We start from the raw sequence: 22383 nt of genomic DNA, 5'->3' as shown, positions 1-22383 counted from the left end.
TCATTGTTGTTTGGCGGGTCCGGGCTGGGGATTCGAACCCGCCACCTTAGGTGTACGTGGCTGGCGCCTTAGCCGGTTGAGCCACAGGCTTTCCTTTAAGGAATCTGGAATTTTGTCCCGCCACTCAGTCAGAGGGTTCCTGGGTGGTGATCCTCCCAAGTCCCCAATAAAAACTTTGGGTGCTGAAGCCTCTCAGAGCTGAATCCTCTGAGAAAAACATTGCACAATGTTGCTAATTTTTTTGTTGTTGGAGAAAGAAGCACAATGTTGCTGCTTTTTTTGTTGTTGGAGAAAGAAGGGTGCTGGAGTGTTCCTCCCTCAGGGGAAGGAGAGAGAATAAGGAAGCCTGTGTGTGGACTTCTGCATCTTTTCCCCTTGTGATCCAGCTGTGTCTTCCTACTGCATAACTGTAAGAGATCTGAGCCACTGATCAGTCCTCAAACCTGGGCTGGTCTCTTGGGGACTACCAACAAGATATACAGCTCTTTTTTCTGCCTGGATCTAATTTAATCTATGACATCTGCTCTTTTGAGAAGGTGAACCTTATGGTCCTTGAGAAGTCTTTTTTTTTCCTGGAGACATATTAATTAACCTTTTATTACTTGTGGAAGAAAGCAGGTAGAATTGATTAAAGGGAGAAAAACCATTTATCCTTTTGTGTTTATCTTTTTTATGTGTGTTTAGTAGAGGTGGTTGAAGTCCAACTTTACAGGCTGCTAAGATACGTATAAACAAGACTAGAGTATGTTTTACTTTATAATTGTGTCCATAGGTATAAAAATTCATACATTGGGATTCCTCCATTGGCCTTCTTTCTCACATGCTAGAAACAAACTTTTGTGGATGCATACTTTTTACATGCTCTGGTGTTTTACACATATATTTTATTTGATTTCCTTTTAAAAAATACTAATTGTAACCCATTAGACTGATTTCATGGTACACTATTGGGTTGTGACTCATAGTTTATAAAATACTTTGCTGTGTGGTGTCTCGTCCATTTTATTAGAGTGAAACTTAGGTACAAACAACAAACTCAGATCTAAGTTATCCAAAGGAATTTCATCCTTATTTAAAAGAAGAGGATAAAGTCTGTGCAGAAAATTTTGTTTCAAGAAAATCAGAAATAATGTATGATTTTGTATTTTCTAAAATTATAGGTTTTCTTTAACTTCTGTTGGCAAAAATATTTTTACTTGACATTAAAAGAGAAAAAAATATCACAAGGAAATCCATTTTCCTGAATTAGAGAAATTAAGTAGGCAAATTCAGATAACTTACTGTTTTATGACAGCAAATACCTGGCATTAATGCTGTTGTACTGCCCTGTGCCCATGACAGGAATTGCCAATCGATCAAATCATTCTTTGTCACTGGTTTCCGAGGTGGCTTCATGATTACACTCAGCCCTCCTGGTAGCCTCTACCAGTTGAGTAGATTTGGCCCTGAGTTGAAGCCTGTTTGTCTTAACTGTTCCCACTCTATTAGTTTCCAAGGCATAGCACCATAAATACGAGGAAAAGGAGGGTGTGATCTACTGCTTACTTATGAACAGGCACGTTCTATTAATGTCTGCTGGTGGTTCCTCTTTGATATGCAGAAAATAGTAAGATTCAAGGCAGTGAATAAAATAGTTTATTTTTCACTCTGAACCTAAGGGATGTTACTGAAGCTTCCATTTTAGTATGAATATTATGATGAAGGGGCTGAAATTTGTGTGTTTGGAAGAAATCGTATTGGAAATAATTTTCCATTTGGAGCCTTAATTTATATTTGACCACACAGGGACTTGTATCTTGATATAACGTGTTCATATGTCAAATTTATTAATTTTCTTCTAATGCATATGATTTCCAATGGGAGAGAAAGTTTAGGAAATTATAGGCATTTAGTCACAGAATAGGGGACATTTATTGTCTAAGTAGTTGTGGAAACTTATAAGTTGATTTTTAACTTTTATTGTATAGTAAAACACTGGACTCTAATTATACTTGGGTTTGTATCCTGACTTTATTTACTAACTATAGCTACTTTATTTACTAATTAAGCAGATGCTGAGAAAATCCCTTCAACTCCCTGAGTCTCAATTTCTTCTTCTCTTAAAAGGAGGTTGTCTGTACCATCACTCTTAAAAGGTTCATCAAAATAGCTTATGAAATATCTATAATATACAGACATACAGGCTGTCCATAAAGTTCATGTTGTACAAACATATACATTATCCCGTGAAGTGCTTTATAAAAATCTTTTTAAAAAAAAAAAAATTTGGATTTGTGTGAAAAAATATACATTCAACATTTTAAATTATTTTTGCTGAGGTTTTTTGGTAATATTTATGGTTAAGATTTAAGAATTTAGCTGATAGTTTAAGACTATAACCTGAAGTTCAGGCTTATAAATCTGTAGCATATTTACAATTCTCAAAAATACCACAGTAAGCAAAATAATGGCCCTCTAAAGATGTTTACTTCCCAATCTCCAGAATTTGTGAATATGTTAAGTCACATCACAAGGGGAAATTAAGGTTGTAGATGGAATTAAAGTTTCTAATCAGCTGATTTAAAATAAAGAGATTATCCTGGAATTTCCAGGTAGACCCAGGGGACTCACAGAGGCTTTGAAGGTGGAGGAGGTGGGGTAGAGAGAGTCGGATATGTGGCTGTGGAGCAGAGGTTGCTGTGATGTGATCACTGGCTGTGAAAGGTGAAGGGTCATAAGCCGAGGAATGTCGAGCAGCCTTGGAGCAGCCTCTAGAAGCTGGAAAAAGCAAGAAAATTCCCCTAGGAGGTTCTCGTGAAGGATTCTCTCCTAGCACCTCCAGAGAAGAACTTAGCCTTGCCAACCCCTTGATTTAAGCCCAATTCAACCCATTTTATATTTCTAACCTCCAGAACCGTATAATAAGCATTTGTATTATTTTAAGCCAATGTCGGTAATTTTTAGCAGGAGTAGGAAACAATATACCCATTTATTATAAATTTCTAAAAATGGAATCCAAATTTCCATATGCCATTTAAAAAAATTCTTTTAACTTGAAGTCATGAGAGCACAGTGGAGAAATTTAGAAAATACAAAAAAAGTTGAAAATTAAAAAGTATCTGTTTTTCTACCTTCTATCAATGATAAGTTAACATTTTTGCTGTATTTCTTTCTGGATTTTTATCTGTAATTTTCTTCTTTCAAAATCTAACGGGGGTACAAATGTTTTTGTTACATGGATACCTTGTTTTATCTATGTAAATTTTAAAAGTTGAGTTCTGTTTCATTTGTGTTTATGTATATATCCTGTTTTTTTTAAAATATCATAACAAACACTTTTCATGTTAATTTTAAAAAGAAAGTTTTTCATAATTATTAGTTTTAATGGTTCCATAGTGTGCTATCATGGATAAAATACTATTTATTTAACCATTTCCCTATTTGAAGCCATTGAGGTTAGTACCATAGTTTAATTAGTATAACTGGTTTTGCAAGGAACATCTTTACGAATGGAACTTTTTCTTTGTTTTGGATTATTAAGACAGATTCCTAGAGTTGGAAAGATATGCTCTTTTGAAGGAGGTTATTATAGAATTAGATAAATGGCGGTGGAAAGCTTTGAAAATACATGTATTGTACCTTGCCTGTTCTGAAGTGACATCATCATAAACAAATTCTATCTTTATGATTTGAGTGTAGAATTCTAGGACACTGCACAGGTGTGGAAATAGTGGATTTTGGGGGAGAAACTATTTGAATGAGCACAGAAAATTTGAGAGCTGGAATCAGAGAGTAGGAAGTGTAAGATAGTGTGTGGGAAATCCTGTTCATCCTTTCTCTAAATTCTCTACATTTTTTCCAAACTGATGTCTTTGCTCATGGTTTTCTTTTCACGTACGCTGTTCGTTTCTGCTGTTCATTTCTGCAGTCACCTTTAGTGTAGAACTCCTGCTGATCTGTCCAGGTTCAGCTGAAATATGGGTCTCCTCCCTGAGAACCTGCCCACTGGCTCTTTTATGCAGCTAATTAAGTTCTCATTCTGGTCTTAGTGTTTGTGGCTGTCTGTCTCCCTGTTAGGTCGTTAACTCACTGATGCCAGGTTTCATTTATTCTCTACTTATTTTATACAACAAGCACTGTAAAATTTTGAAAGATTGAGTGGGAAAAAAAAGCAAGCTAAGTAAAAATTCTGCCCAGGACACTGTTCTTTGATTTTCCACTTACATCCTTCAATGGAAAGCTGCTGATTAGTTGGGTCCTAACCCTAGGTGATTTTTCTACATACTACATTGTTGTATTAGTCTTCCTAAAATTCTGTTTTCACAAGTCACCTAACCACCTTGATTTTTCTTGTATATAAAACAGAAAGGTTAAGCTGGGTGACTCTCAGGTGTTCTTTTAAATTTTATCCTTCTAGATCACTAAACTAGCTGAGAAACCATTGTCTATTCAGCATTTAAACGATGGTAAAGTTGAACATGTTAGCCTGCTTTTAAGCCTCCTGTATTGTGGTTGATAAATCCGCAGTGCTTATTCCTGTATCAGTGTGTAGTTTGTTCCTTCTTTGGAACATGCTTCTCTTCTTGTGGTGGGTTCAAGTCCAACCCATCCTTCAAGGCCTAACTCAGATGCTGTTTGAAATGCCTGGACAAGGCTTTCTTAGATCTCGTTAGCCAGACATAGTTCTCCCCGCTTCGACCTCCTACAGCAGCTGTTCTCTCTCTGTTCCACACTGTCTGTTTGACTCTTAATCATAAATTATCATATTGATACTCAGCATCATTCACTCATTCGGGCAGCATTTTTTGAGACCTGTGATATTCCTTTTCTGTGGCATATTTTCCCAGAGAGATTATAAGCTCTTTCAAAGGCAAGAAATGTGTCCCTTCTTCATCCCATCAGAAGTATTCCTCTTGAGAAATGTGTCCCTTCTTTATCCCATCAGAAGTATTCCTCTTGACTGGCCATTTATTTAAATGGAATCAAATTGCATTGAATCCTTGTTAAAATTATACAAAGTTTTGCCTCAGCAACAACAGTATTAACAAATTCTATCATTTGGAGAGTGTCGTGCTCTTCAGAGGATGCTGAGGGCAGACAGTTTTTTATCTTAGTCCTTGAATGAATATGACTGTATTTAGAGATAAAGGATCAGTATGGATGAGTCACAGATGTTTGGAGGGGTTTGTAAGAGAGATGGTGAGTGAATGGGGACTTGAACTGGGAATACTCTACTAACAAGTTGGTATCGTAGGCGTTGGGACTTCTACTAAGGATTTGGGGGGAGCTTTGTAGTGTGCCAAATAAGGTTTCGGAAATGGTTGTGAAATGGTATGAATTGGAAGGGGAAGGCATAGGATGTTGAATAGTCATGTTTGCAGTGGTGTAGGCTGTGGGAAAAAAGCCTCGGTGAGTAAGGAGGCAGGGGTGGGGGTCTGCTGCTACACAGTTTGGCTTGAATTCATCTCTATGGTCTACTGGTTGTAAGGTGCTGGGCAGCATTCTCAGTCTCTCTGCCTCAGTTTCTTCATCTGTAAAAATGGGATAATTGCATTCCCTTTCAGGGTTATTATAAGGAGTGAGATAATGAGTGGAAGGGATTCAGTGGGACCTGATCCGTAGTAAACTCACCGATGGTGTCTGCTGTCAACAATGATGGTGATTGTTTCGGTTTGCCAAGCATTTCTCCTTGTTTCCTCTTGTAATCCTGAATTGTGGTGGTTGTATCATACTCTTGTACACAATTGTATCTGCTGATGATAAATACTTCATTTCTTAAAAATTTGTCTGCTATTAAGTGAAGAAATGATTAAATCTCCATTTCACCTGTAAGGATCACTAATGTTAGAAACTAAAGGGCCGTTGTATTTTCTATTTGGCCTGTGTCAGCACGTTCTCCAGGCCCTCATTTTACCTTATATTCTTGTTTGTGTTAGGTTGATCTGTTATGTTTCTCTTTCCTTGATTGTATATTGCTGGGTGCTAATCATCTTTAAATGGTTCATTAGCTATGATGATGGCTTTTTCTCTGTTTAATAATGAATTCTGTCAAAAGACTTTATCATACCACTTGAACATGGTTAATTGTACCATTGGTCCTCATACAAAATCCCAGTGTGTCCTTTGCGATTGCTCTAAAACTTTGTTTTCTAATTTGGCTGGGTTGAGGTTTTTACTGAGTTTAATACTTTAAGAATATGAAAAAAAGTCTCTTCCATCTCCTGTTTAGAATTTCTTAGTTGCATGACAAGTTCAACTGATTGGAGTAACAGGAGCCCTCAAATTATGCTAAATAAGTACATGTGCTTTTCAATTTCACATAAGCCAGGAAATTATGATCAAAATATGTGGCTACTATAAAAATCTAGTTTTCATAAGAGTGTCATAATATTTCTTTCTTTAATTTGTAGTGGTTGGAATTGGAAGGGGAACAAAAATGTTGACCAGTATGTTGTCAGGGTCCAAGGTAAGAATATTGAAATAGTTCTATTTTTCTTTAATGTTTTCCTTAATGACCTACATGTTTTAATTGGATTTTATCAATTAAAAAATAAACTGAGTAAATTGCATAAATGAGTGTCATTCTTGAGTATTAATCACAGTCTCTATAAACATAGTATCTGAGATTCAAAATACTGAGACTGTAAATTGGAAATTCTTAATGGAAACACAAAAAGAAGCAGAAAGTCTGTGGTGCCAAGAATTTTAGAAAATTATTCAGTAGAACCTCTGTAAGTTGACCAGTTGAACAAACTGGTCAACCTATGGAGGTGGTCAGCATAAGGAACTAGGCCTACTGTACTGATAACGTACATGTGGTACATGTCCAGACTGTGAAACTTAGGTCAGCTTAAGAAGGTGGTCAGAGTAGGGAGGTGGGCAGCCATGGAGGTTCTACTGTATTTAGATTTTTTTTTTAATAGAGACAGAGTCTCACTCTATCGCCCTTGGTAGAGTGCCATGGCATCACACAGCTCACAGCAGCCTCCAACTCCTGGGCCTAGGCAATTCTCTTGCCTCAGCCTCCCGAGTAGCTGGGACTACAGGCTCCCGCCACAACGCCCAGCTATTTTTTGTTGCAGTTTGGCCAGGGCTGGGTTTGATCCTGCCACACTCGGTATATAAGGCCAGAGCCCTACCCAATGAGCCACAGGCGCAACCCTGTATTTAGATTTTTTTAAGTATAATCACATTTCTTAAATGAAAGGGAACTTAGAGGTCATAAATTCTAGTGGCAGATTATTATTATTATTATTATTTTTTGAGACAGAGCCTCAAGCTTTTGCCCTGGGTAGAGTGCTGTGGCATTACAGCTCACAGCAACCTCCAACTCCCTGGCTTAAGCTATTCTCTTACCTTCACTTCCTCAGGATCCTTTTCAGCATGGTTCCCTTTCATACAACCACTATCAATTAATGGATGGGTTGCTGGGCTTTGCCATAAAATCTTTAGGCCATCAGGTCATTTTGTTTCCATCTGTGAAGAACAGACAGCATTCAGACCCAGTTCTTTTTGGATTCCCTCCCATTCAGGTCAGGATAAGAGTTAAGAAAAGAATCCTCCTCTGTATTCTCCCTCCGTATCCTGCTCTCCTGCCTCATAGTAAGCTTTGTTCTGCCAAGAGTGTTTTTCCTGAGTCATTTTATTTTTCACTGCATGCTCTTTTGGAATTATGTGTTTAATCTGTGTAAAATGCATATAAATTTTCTACACAGTGCCTTACTTATAGAAATTGCTCAACAAATATTGTTAGGACTATTGCTGAGAATGCTGCTGTCCCCAGATCTCTCCCCTGAGTTCTAGGTCTGCTGGAGCTTTCTAACCACCTGCTTGGTGGATTCCTGAAATTAATTTTACCCAAACAAGTTCTGCTGGAAATCTTGAATACAGTTAATTTCAATTCTTTCATTCCTATCTGTAATTTCTGGTGGTATAGGCAAATATAACACTAATCGGAAAGAGAAAACATGCTGATCCTTCAAGGGAGAGACGGATTTTCTCTAGGCATTAAAGTCAGGAAAAAAATTCTTACAATAAGGGGTAGACAGATGGTGGTTCCGAAAAAAAGGTTCACAACAGATGTAGAAGTGGATCAATGTAAAATATAACTTAGGCAGAATGATCTGAGAGGTTAGACTAATGTGTTCCTTTGGCCTAAATTAATCTAAAAATAGCATGTACATAACCTAGAGGAAGGCGGCAGTCCCTCTACTATCTTCCCTAATTACACTTTCTTGGAGCCATTCAGCAAAAGCAGATCCGGATAGCAGATGTTGTACTTTGAAGTAACAGACTTTGATGAAGTTTTGGAGTACAATCTTTATTAGCTTTCTGTGTTTCTGATTAAAATTGGTTACCCTATAAATGCTTTAGAAATGAGATGAACGGATGGTAGAGTTGATGTCCTACTAATATTATGAAGACATGAAGAGTCTGACTAGCATTTTCCAGATACAACTGTATCTGGAACTGTAAAGAGCTGCCCCTATCTGTGTGGCAGTAAACTAGTGGTACCTTCCGGCGAAGCCACCGTTTCCTCAGAAAGCAGCTTTGACTTCTCTTCTAGCAATTGAACAAGTGTTGTCACTGTGATGTACAAAGTTTCCCACCTAGAAGTGGTCAAAGGAGTGTTACTTTCCCCAAGAACACAGTAACATTTTTAGGTTAACCAGTCACGAAACTCTGAAATGTGACTCACAACTTAGCCAGCTCTTTAAGATTTCAGTGTTCCTGATCAGTTTTTCCCAGAAACCCGTCCAATTTGTACCTTTTCTAGGTTCTCTATTAATATTTACATATTTCATAAGTGTTATATTGAAAATTTTGGGCTCGGTGCCTGTAGCTCAGGTAGCTAAGGCGCCAGCCACATACAACTAAGGTGGCGGGTTCGAATCCAGCCAGGGCCCGCCAAACAACAATGACAGCTGCAACCAAAAAATAGCCGGGCGTTGTGGTGGGCGCCTGTGGTCCCAGCTACTTGGGAGGCAGAGGCAGGAGACTCGGTTGAGCCCAGGAGTTGGAGGTTGTGGTGAACTGTGAGGCCACGGCACTCTACCCAGGGGGACAGATTGAGGCTCTGTCTAAAAAAAAAAAAAAAAGAAAGAAAATTTTGAAGGGCTTTTTATATTTACGAACTGTAAAGAGCCATTCCTTAATGAAGGCATTCAAAACCACGTTTGGGGGTTGGTAGTTTTAAAAAAAATGTTCTTATCCTAAATACTATGATTTTGTTTGCTTGTTTGTAAAACTCTGAATCACAAGCTTTCAAAATCAAATCTCCAAGCAGTTGCTAACTTGAGATAGAAATGATTGTATGTACTTCTGTAATGTAAACTTTTTTTTTCTCTTCCGGAGTACAAAAGTAGATTTGCTCCTAGAGATGACTAGCTAATACCTGCCGTGGGGTTCAGGGAACTTGGAGATGAGTAAGGCAGGGAGGAGGGCGGTATCAGTGAGAAACCGTGAGTCCCAGAGAGCACACACGTCAGTGGGAAATTCTGGGCCTCCATCTGCGTTGTTGTAGTGGAATCATGTTGTAATGAATACAGTAATAGAATTTACAATTCCCAGTGACACATCTAAAGACCATCTCTGTGTAGAATTTAGGTCAGTGAAAGAAAGGACTTCAGACCCTGTAAGATGAAATGGTAGGGTTGAATATATAAATGTTTGTGTCTTTTTTTTTTTTCTTTCCCATATCTTTTTCATGGTGAGGCTTTGTTTCAGCTAAGGCAGTGGTTCTCAACCTTCCTGATGCCGCTGCCCTTTAAGACAGTTCCTGTGGGTCACAACCCACAGGTTGAGAACTGCTGAGATAAGGCCTAGCTGCCTGTGTGGGTTTTTCTAAGTAGTTTGTGGATAATTACAAACTAATAGGAGTGAAGAAAACTGAATGCCAGGACAAGGGAAAGGTAGGAAATAGCTGAGATGTAAATTGCCAGTTCCCGAGTTGTGGTCTGACTCCTGAGGCTCTTTCAGGGGATCTGTTGAAATCAAGACTATTTTCATAAATTTGCCTTTTCTATTTGCAGTCTCATAAATACGCAGAGCTTTTCAGATGTTACCAGATGTGCAGTGACATCACGCTCTGGTGGCTAATGGAATGTGTGCATGGGTATTAGTGTTTTAAGCATTTTTCAGCTTTATTTTCTAATACATTAATTTCTCATATATATATATATACACACACATACATATGTGTATATGTGTATCACACCATATTTTTAAGAAGTTTGTGCCAAGTTTTCTCAGTAAGTTTTAAATGGGTATAAGGGTTCTGGTATCAAAATGTTTGATAACTTTTGATTTGATATTGTCTCCCCTGAAAAGAATACACCATACAGCTAGATCCAGCGTAACTGCAGAACCTAGAATGGTTTAAGATTTAGCAGGTACAATCTAGATGTGAAAACTGTGGTAAAATATGAACTTGCACCCATAGGAACCTCTCCAGCAAGTGCATAATTCTGTCAACTTTTTATGAAGCTGCTACTGTGTCTCCACCTAGTAAGGAACAGAGTAGAACAACAAGGCAAAATCCCAACTAACAGACTGTATTGGGGAGGCAAGGATCAATAAAATGTACTTGGAAAACAGCGAACGTTTATAGATAATCACGTGCTAAGCAGGGTGGTATGTGTATGAGAGCTCAGTAAGTTAAACCAGACGCGTCTGTGTTGTCCGTTACCGTCATTATACCATTATACGTACTCAGGCCCCTCTGCAGGGAACTGAGCCTGTCTTTACTGGTGGCTTGCCCCGTTACACCGTAACCTCCCAGAGACAGCCACTCTAGGATGTGCCTGTGTACCTCTCATGAGCACCTAGGGGAATATGTTGTACATTCACAGTCCTTAAGAAACATGATTGCATTTATGGATTTGATACAGGCCTTCATTCTTTTTACCTATAAAATTTGTATTGAACACCTGCGGAAGTGGGTAATTGGGAGATGGGGTGGATTAACAGGTGATTGAGAGTTGGGCTGGATTAACAAGGTGGCTTTGAAAGATGAATTCGGTTTGATCCTTAGAGAGGAGAGGGAGTACCAGGCTAGGGAAGTAGCATGTGCCAAGGCACAAGACTCCCGGAGTCCAGAGACTAGAATTGGCATTACATGCTTGAAAAACATGTGAAGGCTCCTGGTCCAAACTCAGTGTATGGCAGAATAGTGCACATCCATTCAGGGCACAGTGTACGGGATTGGACTGTGTTTATCTTAGGCACCAAAAGGTCACAGGGAGCTTTACTTTTCCTTATGGGAACTCACTCTGACTACTTTTACTGTGAATCATTCTGCATCTTCTTTTCTTAAAAAAAAAAAAAAGATAATATTGTTATCTGCTGCTTACCAGGCTTAGGTATTATTGCTCTAAGGCTTTGCTTCTTCTCATGAGGTACTATTATTCTCCGCATTGTAAGATAAGGAAATGAAGCTCCAGCAGGAAGGACTAGCTTAACCCTACTTGGCCGGCTGTGCTGGAGTCCGAGTTCCAGCCCTGCTCATTTGACCTGCTGGGCGTCTTTCTCCCCATGATTTGCTTAGTCAAAGTTGATTGCTCCAAAATATGGAAGCCAGAGCAGGGTGTCTGGATGCAATAGGACACAATAGGACACAATATTGCAATAGGATGCAATATTTAGTTGCAAGAAACTAATTTTTGTCAATTCCCACAAAACTTAATGCAAATGCATTGGCGCATACCCTCCTGTGTTTATAAAAAGAAAATCTGAGCTATATAATACGAAGCTGATTTCCTCAAAGACCCATACCATAGGCTAAAATGTCTGCATGTTTATGGGATTTCAAAGTTTTAATATTTTCCTCTATTTTGTTCTGCATAAGTTTGTCATTAATAAGCTTACATTTCTTCAAAGCGCTTTGAGCTGTCTCTGTTAAAGTTGCTCACATAAATACAGATTAGTTTCAGTGGGAAATATATTCCTTGTACCTTTCTCACTATTTTGTGCTCCAAATAAAATTTGAACTTGACCAAAAGAGACTAGTGAAGAGAGTATGTACTACAACTGTGCCCTAAAGATGAGAAGATAGTCCTCGGCTAAATGACAATAATCTAATTCTTCTCTTGTGAGTAACGATCAGTTCTTAAAAGGGAATTTTTTTCCTTTGGGAGAGCTGACGTATCAATTTTTCTTTCTTAAGGAAACATACGTAATTGTTACAGGCACGACCTCTCCTATACTAGTTTTGCTCACTTTCTACATATTTAGCTTTTGCTAAGATTTGTCTCAGTGTTTCACATAAGAAATAATAAATCAACTTACTTAAAGTTAATTATGTATGCAAGAAAATTATTGAATCTTGTGATGGCCACGTCATGGTTTCTTTTATCTACTCATGGATATAGTTGAAAATTTTTCTTAAGAAACAAACTTCCCAGTATAAAAATGGTTGTAGAAATTTGCTTGCAGTAACAACAGTCATAATGAACCATAAAAACCTGTTTTTCGTTCTCAGGTTGGCTGGTGTGGGAAGTTTGTGAACGTTCCTCAGCTTATACAATCGCTTCCCACATATCAAAACAAACTAATGACGCAGTCGTCTGTTATTTTTGCCTTCGTTTTGTATGGAGTTGGTAGTATGAGTTAAATGCTGCACATAGAATTCTGCGCGTGCATTCTGCAGTGGCATGACAGCTTTTCTTTACCTTGTGACCCACTTTTCTCCGTTTCTCTTCCTCTAGAGGTATATTGCCATTGGAGAGCTGGGGAAAGCTACTGACACGCTAGATTCCACAGGGAAGGTGACAGAAGAAAAGCCCTATGGTATGAAGTTCATCTTATGTCATTTTTTAACATTTAGAGAAAGTTTCTGAGAATGCAGAATTTTAAAATAAATTTCTTACCTCATATTTCCAGTGATTTCAGTTCTCAGTAAATTTCTTTAGGATAAGAATGGAAATGATTTATCACATTGTGGCTTATTTGATACGCTTATGAATAAAGGTTTATTGTTATTGCCTCTTTTCCTATAATTGTTTTCAGGATTAGCATTATTCTTCCAAATAATTCTCTCACCAAAAAACATTTATAGCTAGGATTTAGATTATTTTCCCTAGTAAGAAACAAAGCAGAGATACTCTTGTTAGATTTTATCTGTCTTGCCTTAAAAAAAAAAAAAAAAAAGAAAGAAAGACACAGTTGTCAGCTGTTGAAATCCATGTGCCAGGTTTAATACTTTAAAACTAATCACGTTTCTGTGCTTTTGGAGTATGGAAAGAGATGATGGAGGGAAAGCTATTTCTCTGGAAGTAAAGCGGAGCTCACTGGTGCCCACCTTAATATTTCTACCATTCCTACTTGTAGAAAGAATAGATAAATGAACTGGTCTCCTAGCAACTCTCACAGTGCCTATGCTATTTATAATGCAGCAGTTACAGCTTTGTAAGTCAGTTCACCTGCATTATTATGTCACCAATTGTGAAGTATTTGTAGACTTTCTGGTTTTTCCTCTGTGTTTAATGTTATCTCTTAATTTAGTTGTAGGCAGTCTAGCCTCTGCCCCGCACATTATTTTTGTGTTAATTGTCCTTATTATATATTACATATTGTTCCAGTGGGGAGCCCAACCTTTTTCTTGTTCATAATAGCTTCATTTATTCTATTAACATTTTTATGTAGCTTAGTATCTTATTAGGTTAATTAAGCAACATAATGAAAAGAAAAATCACAGATTTATTTTAAGTCCTTTTAAAAATAGATGCTGACTTATTCTTGGAATCATCATTTTCATTCTTAGCGAATAATAGCAGACCCTCAATTAAAACCCAGCTATAACCTTTAACCAAAAGGCTTTTTAGATTAAAGAGGCATAGGGCCATGGGAGGATATCAGAGATTTCCAGAGTATACTACAGAATACACATTGCGTTATTATGAATGAATTACAAGTCATTACACATATAATTAAGTCTCCTATATCTGTCTCCATTTGCCAAAGCATAATAAGGCGAATGATTGATACTCAGAATAATGGTCCTAGGGTAATTAAGGATGGGATACAACTTGGTGAAGTATAAAGGGCACTAGAGTAAGCAAATCTGGATTTAATTTCTAGTTCCTTTTAAATTTAAAAATTTCTTAATCTCTGTTTCAGTTTTTTCATCTCTAAAATGATGATAATCATACTGACCTCGTAGAGTTACTATAGGAATTGATTGGAGAGAGAATGAGTAGGAATGGTTCAGCTCCTGTAGCTGCAGCATGGTGCCAGCCACATGCACCAAGCCTGGCCCCGGGAGGGCTGACCAACAATGACAACTGCAACAAAAATATGGCCAAGCATTACAGCAGGCACCTGTGGTCCCAGCTTCTTGGGGAGGCTGAGGCAAGAGAATTGCTTAAGCCCAAGAGTTTGAGGTTGCTGGGAGCTGTGATGCCACCCCACTCAACCGAGGGTGACATAGTGAGACTCTGTCTCAAAAAAAAAAAATAGAGAATGATATGGAAATCTTATAGACCAATCACAAGGCTCTTGTCAGTCCCAGCAGAGATGATAGTAACTTGGACCAGTGTGATGGGGTGGGGGAGGGGGGGAGAGAGAGAGTTATTTTCAGTTTAGAACAATGTTCAAGGAGTAAAATTTTTTGATTGATTGCTTGGGGATAATAAGGAAGATGTCAACTATGACTGGGTTTTTGGGTTTTAAACTGGGTGGCATGATAGTACGATTTTAAGCAGGGGATACTGGAAGAGAAGCAGTGGCAGAAACACTTAAACACACCCTTTGTTCTTGTCCTTAAGCATTTTGGAATTTTAGGAAATTTGACTCTGTATAAAGTAATTTGTAACCTTATTTATTTACTTAAAGAAAGCTCAGTGAGTTACAGTCATCTCATTGTAATGTTGTAGTGGGTCATAGAGAAACTAATTTTCTTCAGGGTTTGAACAGGAGCACTTCCTATAGTTCACTGAGTAGTGTTTGTAGTCCTGACAAGTAGGAGGTCAGAGACCTTTGCAGATTCTCATGACTTTCCTGTGTGCTTTCAGTAAATCAGCAAATATTTATCATGTGTTAAGCTGCTATAACAGGTACCAAGGGGAAGATAAAGTAAGACCTGTGTCCTTAAGGAGCTCAATGTCTATGGGAGAACCTGACCTATGTTCCTAAACCCTACAGTCTGATAGTGAGACCTATGACCAGTATTTTATAAAGTCTTCTTTGCTATCCTGAAATAAAATTCAGAGACACTCTAACCAACCTACACATATTTTTTTATGAATATACTACAGCAAATACAATATAAAGAAGAAACAGAAGTAATTTATAATGAAATAATTATGCTGATTTGGAAATGCACAGGTATTACTATGTAAATTGTTAACCAAGCAGTCAGTCAGGTGTTTATGCTAATATATAAGTTACTGTGAATGCCACAGGTACACAGGCAGCGCCTGTGGTGCAGTGGATAGGGTACTGGCCCCGTATATCAAGGGTGGCAGGTTCAAACCTGGCCCCGGCCAAACTGCAACAAAAAATAGCTGGGAGTTGTAGCAGGCACCTGTAGTCCCAGCTACTTGGAAGGCTGAAGCAAGAGAGTCGCCTAAGCCCAGGAGTTAGAAGTTGGTGTGAGTAGTGACACCACAGCACTCTACCAAGGATGACAAAATGAGACTCTGTCTCTAAAAAAATAAATAAATAAAAAATAAATGCCACAGGTACAAAAACAAAGTGAAGTAGGTGTGTTGTATTAATCATTTAGTACTGGAAAATTCACTGTATGCAGAACTGGCCATTCTTTTTTTTTTTTTTTTTTGAGACAGAGCCTCAAGCTGTCCCCCTGGGTAGAGTGCTGTGGCATTACAGCTCACAGCAACCTCCAACTCCTGGGCTCAAGCGAGTCTCCTGCCTCCGCCTCCCAAGTAGCTGGGACCACAGGCGCCCGCCACAACGCCCGGCTATTTTTTGGTTGCAGCTGTCATTGTTGTTTGGCGGGTCCGGCTGGGGATTCGAACCTGCCACCTTAGGTGTACGTGGCTGGCGCCTTAGCTGGTTGAGCTATAGGCGCCGAGCCAGAACTGGCCATTCTTCATGTTTAAATGTAAAATGGAGTTGAGTTCTAGCCTTAAGTAATTATAATTAATTTTCACCTGCCTGCCTGTCTGGTAGGCATGACATCCAGAAGTCAGGCAGCTCACAGGCAGTACTTCCCTGTGATCCATGATCTACACATCCGGCCATCTGGCATCGCTGGTCTGAAAGGCTGCCAGAGCTGCTGCCACCTTACACCCACCCACCCACCCAGTCACTGCAACAACCTAAAAGGCAGTTCCTAATTGACTGGTCAAGAACATTTTGGATAAAGTAGATAAGGCAATATGCAGTCCATGGCAAGTCACTGTTCTTAAGATATTTTGTCTAGAAAATATCTACTATTACTACTACTAGAAATACTACTATCTAGAAAAGTAGTATTTTGGGCCATTGCTTCAGATAGTTGAAAGCTACCTCCAAGGAATAAGAAAATGAGTCTTTGGCTTAGTAGACTCAAAGTTCAAAGCATATGACAGGCCTCCTCCCTTCATTCTCTATCCCAATACCCCTTGTTATTCCTAGTGTTTTCCACTGTGTATTTGAGTGTTGATCCCTTAAACTATTGGGCTGAAACCATGTCTCTTTTGATCCTCACTGTATTATTGGTCTAACATGTGGCACACAGAATAAAATGTTTGATAAACAAAGAAAGCAGGCAACAGAGACATTCTCAGGGAAGACTGCAGGTAAGTCCCATTCTGCTTGTAGGAATGACATCTCCACTACTGTTGCTGGTGTCTCTGAGGACACATAGCTTCAGTGTGCCCATCAGTGAGTTCTCGACTGAGCTCAGGACATTAGGGCCATGGCTTCCCAGGCTACACGTGGGCCAGCTGTCTGGGAAGGCCTAACTGATCCTGCATTGGGAATGATTTTTTCTGTCCCTCTTTATTATGAGGCAAGAAATGTAGAAGGAAAGTAGAATCTCATGCTGAAATCTCCACCACCCTTAGTCATGAGATAGGATGTTACCAAGGTTTCCTCCAGTGGATATGGCTGATTTTGTATTTAATGGGACTGGTTCTTGGACTGTGTTTGGTTTGGCTGCCCACACTTGAGAGGCTTGTCCTGGAGGAACCTGAAGAATTGAATTGGGTCTCAAGTTGTGATTTAAATGGATAGTGTACACATTATATTAAGGCTAGTCTGTAGCTGGGTAATAATCTTATGGTGCTGTTTCTTTGTATTTAAACTTTGTATTATACAAAGAAAAAGTGAGCAAAAAATAAACTTGCAGCTCAATGAATTATCACAAAGCAAACTCCATGTGGCTAACACCCCTAGTCAAGATATAAAAGATTCCTGGAAGCTACCCCATTCCAGTCACCAACTCACCCTTCTTTTTCAAAGATAACTACCGCTCTGACTTCCAGCCTTGCAGTTATAATTCTAAAACTATGATATAATTTTGCCTAGTTTTGAACTTCATGTAAATGTAATAAAACAATATGTATCCTTTTTTGTCTAAATTTGTCTAATTTTGTCTAAATTCTAAATTCTTTGTTTGATTCATCTATGTTATTATAGGTATCAGTATTTTGGACTATTTTTATTGCTGTGTAGTTTGTTACTGTGTGAATATACAACCACACACATACACATATACACATATACACACATATACAGTAGAACTTCTATAAGTTGACCACGCAGGGGACTGTAACAAACTGATCAACGTAAGGAACTAGGGTTACTGTACCGGTATGTACATTATCTGGTCCATGCAAATTAGGCCTACTTAAGGAGGTGGGCAGTGAGGGGAGGTGCCAACTCTGAGGTTCTGTGTGTGTGGACGCACCTATACTCTGTCCTGTTGATAGACATTTCTGTCATTCCCAGTTTGGGGCTTTATGACTAACTCCGCTATGTATATTTTGTACTTATCTTTTGGTAGAGAAGTACACTCACTTCTCTGAGGTGTATACCCAAGCGGAATTGCTGGGGCATAGGGTAGGTAAATATTTTATTCTACTGGACATTGTCCAACCGTTTTCCAAATTGGTTGTATCATATACCGTTGCGTTTCATCTGCAGCAGTATATTAGCTGTGGTTTTAACTTGGGCCTTTCTGGTGATTGTGCAGTGGTGTTTCATTGTGGTTTTAATTTGTTCACTAATGAGATTTAGTACTTTCATCATGCCATTTGGCTCATTGGCCTTTTTCTTTTGTGTGTTGTCTGTTGAGGTCTTTCCCCATGTTTTTTCCTCCTTTATCGAGTTCCTTTTCTCGTACTGACTTGTCTGAGTTCTCTGTGCACTTTGGGTGCACCCATCTCTCCCTTACGTGTGTGGTAGATATTTTCCCTACTTTGTGGCTTGCTTCTTTCCTCTCTTAATTTTGTCTTTTGAAAAACAGAAGTTCTTAGTTCTAATTTTGTCCGGTTTATCATGTCTTTTCCCTTATGATTGGTCATTTTGGCATCCTGTTTCAGAAAACTTTTTCAACTGCAAAAACGTGAAGATGTTTTTCTATGTCCTGGAAACTTGTACTGCTTTGCCTTTCACATTCTATCTGCACTAGTAGATTTTTGCCCTGCACTGATGCCGGTTTGGCACTCGGACTTTTAACCTCACTGCTCTGCCTTGCCTGCTTTGTCATAAATAAAGCACAATTTAGGAACAGGCCTGTTTGGAATCTATTTTTATACATTGGTCAGTTTCTGTCTTTCTGCTCATACTAAACTTATTTGCAGCAATTTTAGACTAAATCTTGATATCTGCAAGAACAAGTCATCCTACCTTATTCTTAGAGATTTTCTGTACTTTTATAATAGCTTTCTTATCTAAGTAAAGAAGTTGCCTTCTATCCCTGCTTTGCTGCAGTCTGGGTTTTTTGCTTGTATGTTTGTATTTTGGGGGTGTGGGGGGGTTGTTACTTGTTTGTTTTTTGCTTTTATTTTTTCTCTAAATTGTGAGAAGACATTGAATTCTATCAGGTATTTTCTGCATCTGTTGATTTTTCTTATTCAAACATCAAACTAACTTTATACTTCTGGAATAAAGCCAACTTGGTTGTGATGTGTTATCCTTATTAAAATTGTTGGATTTGGCTTGCTAATACTTAGTTTAGGGATTTTGCATCTGCATTTATGAGTAAGATTATCGTGTATTTTTCTTTTTTTCCTTAATGCCTTTGATTGGTTTTGATATCAATGTTACACTGACCTCATACCGTGGGTTGAGGAATATTCTCATTTCTTCTGTTCTCTGGAAGATTTGGTATTAAACTGATGTTGTTTTTTTCTAATGTTTGGTAGAATTTACTGGTAGACATCTGTTCGGGAGTTTTCTTTGTTTAGGAAAATTTTAAATTATGGATTGGATTTTTTTTACTAACTATTTGACATAGTGTATTTTTTTATTTTCTTGTGTCGTTCTAGATAATTTTTTCCCCCTAGAAATTGTCCATTTCATCTAAAATGCCAAACTTACTGGTATAAAGTTCAGAATATTCCATCATGACCTTTTTATTTTGAAATAATATCCAATTAGAGGAAAGTTACAAGGATAGAGCAAATAACTTTTCCTAAATTACCCAGAAGTAAGCTCAGCCCCGATGTTTCACCACCCTAAATGCATTACTGCAATCCAATCCAGACCCTGTTTATTGTTTTTTTATAACAGGTTTTCTGGGAACATACAAGAAAGTCGTAAATATTTAATAGATTTTGATATATATTCTCACCTGTAAAATCATAAGCATAATCAATATAGTGAATATTTCTATTAACCATAAAAGTTTCCTCATGCCTCTTCATTATCCTTCACCCTGTGGTCCATTTTGAGTTCTTGTTTATCATCTCAGACATGAAGCTGAGTCTGTTTTTTTGCATGTGGAAATTAAATTGTTTTCTCATCACGTTTTAAATGACTATCCTTTCTCTGTCTGTGTATGCATACTTTTATTTCTCAACTCAGTATTTTATTCCATTGATCTGTTTATTTTTATACCAGTGTCACACTGTCTTGATTATTGTAGGTTTGTAATAACTCTTGAGATCAGAGAGGGTTAGCCCTCCAACTTGTTCTTTTTCAAAGTTGTTTTTGGGTTCCTCACATTTCTGTATGAATTTTTGAATCAGTTTGTCAGTGTCCATATATACATTACACACATGCAGAAGTCTACTGTGTCCAGCACTGTTGGGATTTTGATTGAGATTGTATTTGATCCAAAGATTAGTTTGGAGAAAATTGGCATCTAGAATATATTGAGTCTTCTGATCTATGAAATGAGATATCTCTCCATTTATTTAGATCTTTATTTCTTGTTGCCATATTTTTGTACTGTTCTGTATATAAATCTTTCATATCTTTGGCTATGAAATCTTTAAATACTTCATGTTTTTTATGCTGTTGCAAAAGGAATTTTAAAAATGTCAGTTTCTGATAGTTCATTGCTAGTATTATAGAAGTGGGAGTTGAATTTTGCATGCTAATCTTGTGGTTTTCAACCTTGCTAAACTCCCTTATTTCTAGTTGCTTTTCTATAGATTTCTTGTTATGGGGCGTCTAAAGTAGGCTCTGTCCAGGTCTATTAGCCCCACTCCTAAGGCATAGCTTCTCTGGGGTCTCTGTTGAATGTCCTGGGTTTTCAGCAAGTTTCTTTATTCTGGGTGATTGAAATTCAGACATCTCCCAGTCTTCTAAGAGCTTTACTAATAGTTCTTTGGGTAACTTTACTAACTCTTTGTGTACAAGGGCTGTCCAGAAAGTATTCAGCCATGTAATATGAAGAATAGTATTACCAATGGCAAATGAATACTTTGCACGCAGCTTAGAATTTAGCCAGAGTCTCAAGATAGACATCTGTGTTTCTGTGTAATTCCCCCAAATTCCAGCTGCCACCACTTTCTCGAACTCATTTGTTTTGTTCAGGGGATCACTGTGCTGTGTTGGGATTCTGCTGCCTGTCCCCTGGTTAAGAAAGTACCTCCTTCAGGTGATTGTGGGGCGTCCCCTGCGTGTTTCCTTTCTCTCAGGGGTTACAGTCTTGCTGCCTGCTGTCTGCCCCAAACGGTTCTTTGAGATATTGTTCCAGTTTAACAATTGCTTATGATAGCATGCCTTGCCCTGTAACAGTCACACGGTTGTGGCTGAATATGGTTTTAACTCTACCATCCTGTGTTTAGCTTCATATTCAGTTAAGCTAATAATGATGTGTGACATGGCAGCGTGATCTTGTATATGTTAATTTCATGTGAATGACTTTAACAACTTAATCTCAAATGAATGCTATCATATTGATAACTTACTAAACAAAAGTAATTGCCCCAATTCTTTGTCATTTGTATCATACTTATCTTCTTTTATCAAATGTAATTCCGACTAGTTATTGGATATACTTGCTATAGAGATTCTGTTTTTTTAAAATACTTTGGAGGTAGAATCTTGATTATATTATATGGATAATTATCAATTGGGCTGGACTAATACCGTGTTTTAGATGTAGCCAGCCTGTGCTACGTACTCATGTGCTGTAGCTTAGCTTTTATTATAAAGTAACTCACTGCGTAGGCTTTCTGTCTGGTGATTCAAACATCAGATGAATGATTGGCCTAAGTGACATTTAAATGCCCTTCAAGCTTGAGATTCTATTATTCTTCAACAAATTAAATTCAACAAGACTGTCTTGAGTGCCATCATAATAGGGTATGTTATATAAGAAGAAAAATTGTCTTTGCCTTTGAGAGTCTCAGAATTTCATTGGTGAGATATCTACATATATAAACTGAGAGAGTAGTTAAAAATTGTGTGTGATTAATTACAGAACGAATACCATAAATGCTGAGATTTTAAGTCAGAGAAGGAGATAGTTTGGCAGAGGTAGGATGAGAAAGAACACATCTAGCCATCTCTGCGTGGGGATGGCAGTGGGAGAGGCATGGGAGCTGGACAAAGGAATACACATTTGCAGGAATGTCAGTGAAGAGACCAACCAGCCTTGCAGAAGGAGAAAGCTATTTAATCTTGTCTTAAAAATCAGTGGCAAAATCATCAACTATTACGGTTTTATCAACAATGACACGTCTTCCTTTAGCAAGTGCCAGTCTAGATTTGGAAATCTTACATCTGCATAACTTAAGGTGCCACCAATAATTATGTCTTAATGTTGCAGCAGAATAAAAGTTTTTCAAGGAAAAATTCTCAGGTCTTCTAACAGCCATCGTCAGCACCAACTAAATGCACATAAGATAATTGGATCATTTTTAATGGAGAAAAAAGTTGAAGCAAAGGAAATTTAGTCTTAATAAAGAGCAATGTAAGACTTTCTCTTATAACTCATTAATATATTTTATTCGTCTTAACAAGGTAGACTTTGGCTTACAAAGCATACCCTATAATATAGGCTTT

General features: G+C 38.0%; 1 protein-coding gene across 3 annotated transcripts in view; it reads left to right on the top strand.

Moving 5' to 3' along the window:
* TRUB1 (TruB pseudouridine synthase family member 1) overlaps positions 1–22383 on the top strand; it is a 31583-nt gene that overhangs the window by 4482 nt on the left and 4718 nt on the right. For all 3 annotated transcript variants that reach the window (XR_002772620.1, XM_003787144.3, XM_023511746.1), the window contains exons 3-4: positions 6390–6445; positions 12684–12765. Coding sequence is in view for 2 of the 3 variants with exons in the window: in XM_003787144.3 (XP_003787192.1) it covers positions 6390–6445; positions 12684–12765 (138 nt within the window). In the remaining variant the exon portion in view is untranslated. The remainder of the gene's footprint in view (positions 1–6389; positions 6446–12683; positions 12766–22383) is intronic.

Source organism: Otolemur garnettii, unplaced genomic scaffold, assembly GCF_000181295.1.
Source record: "Otolemur garnettii isolate 467f Iridium unplaced genomic scaffold, OtoGar3 scaffold00021, whole genome shotgun sequence".
NCBI classification, from domain to species: domain Eukaryota; kingdom Metazoa; phylum Chordata; class Mammalia; order Primates; family Galagidae; genus Otolemur; species Otolemur garnettii.
Note: the sequence above shows the minus strand (reverse complement) of the source record. Positions and strands in the feature narration are given on the sequence as shown.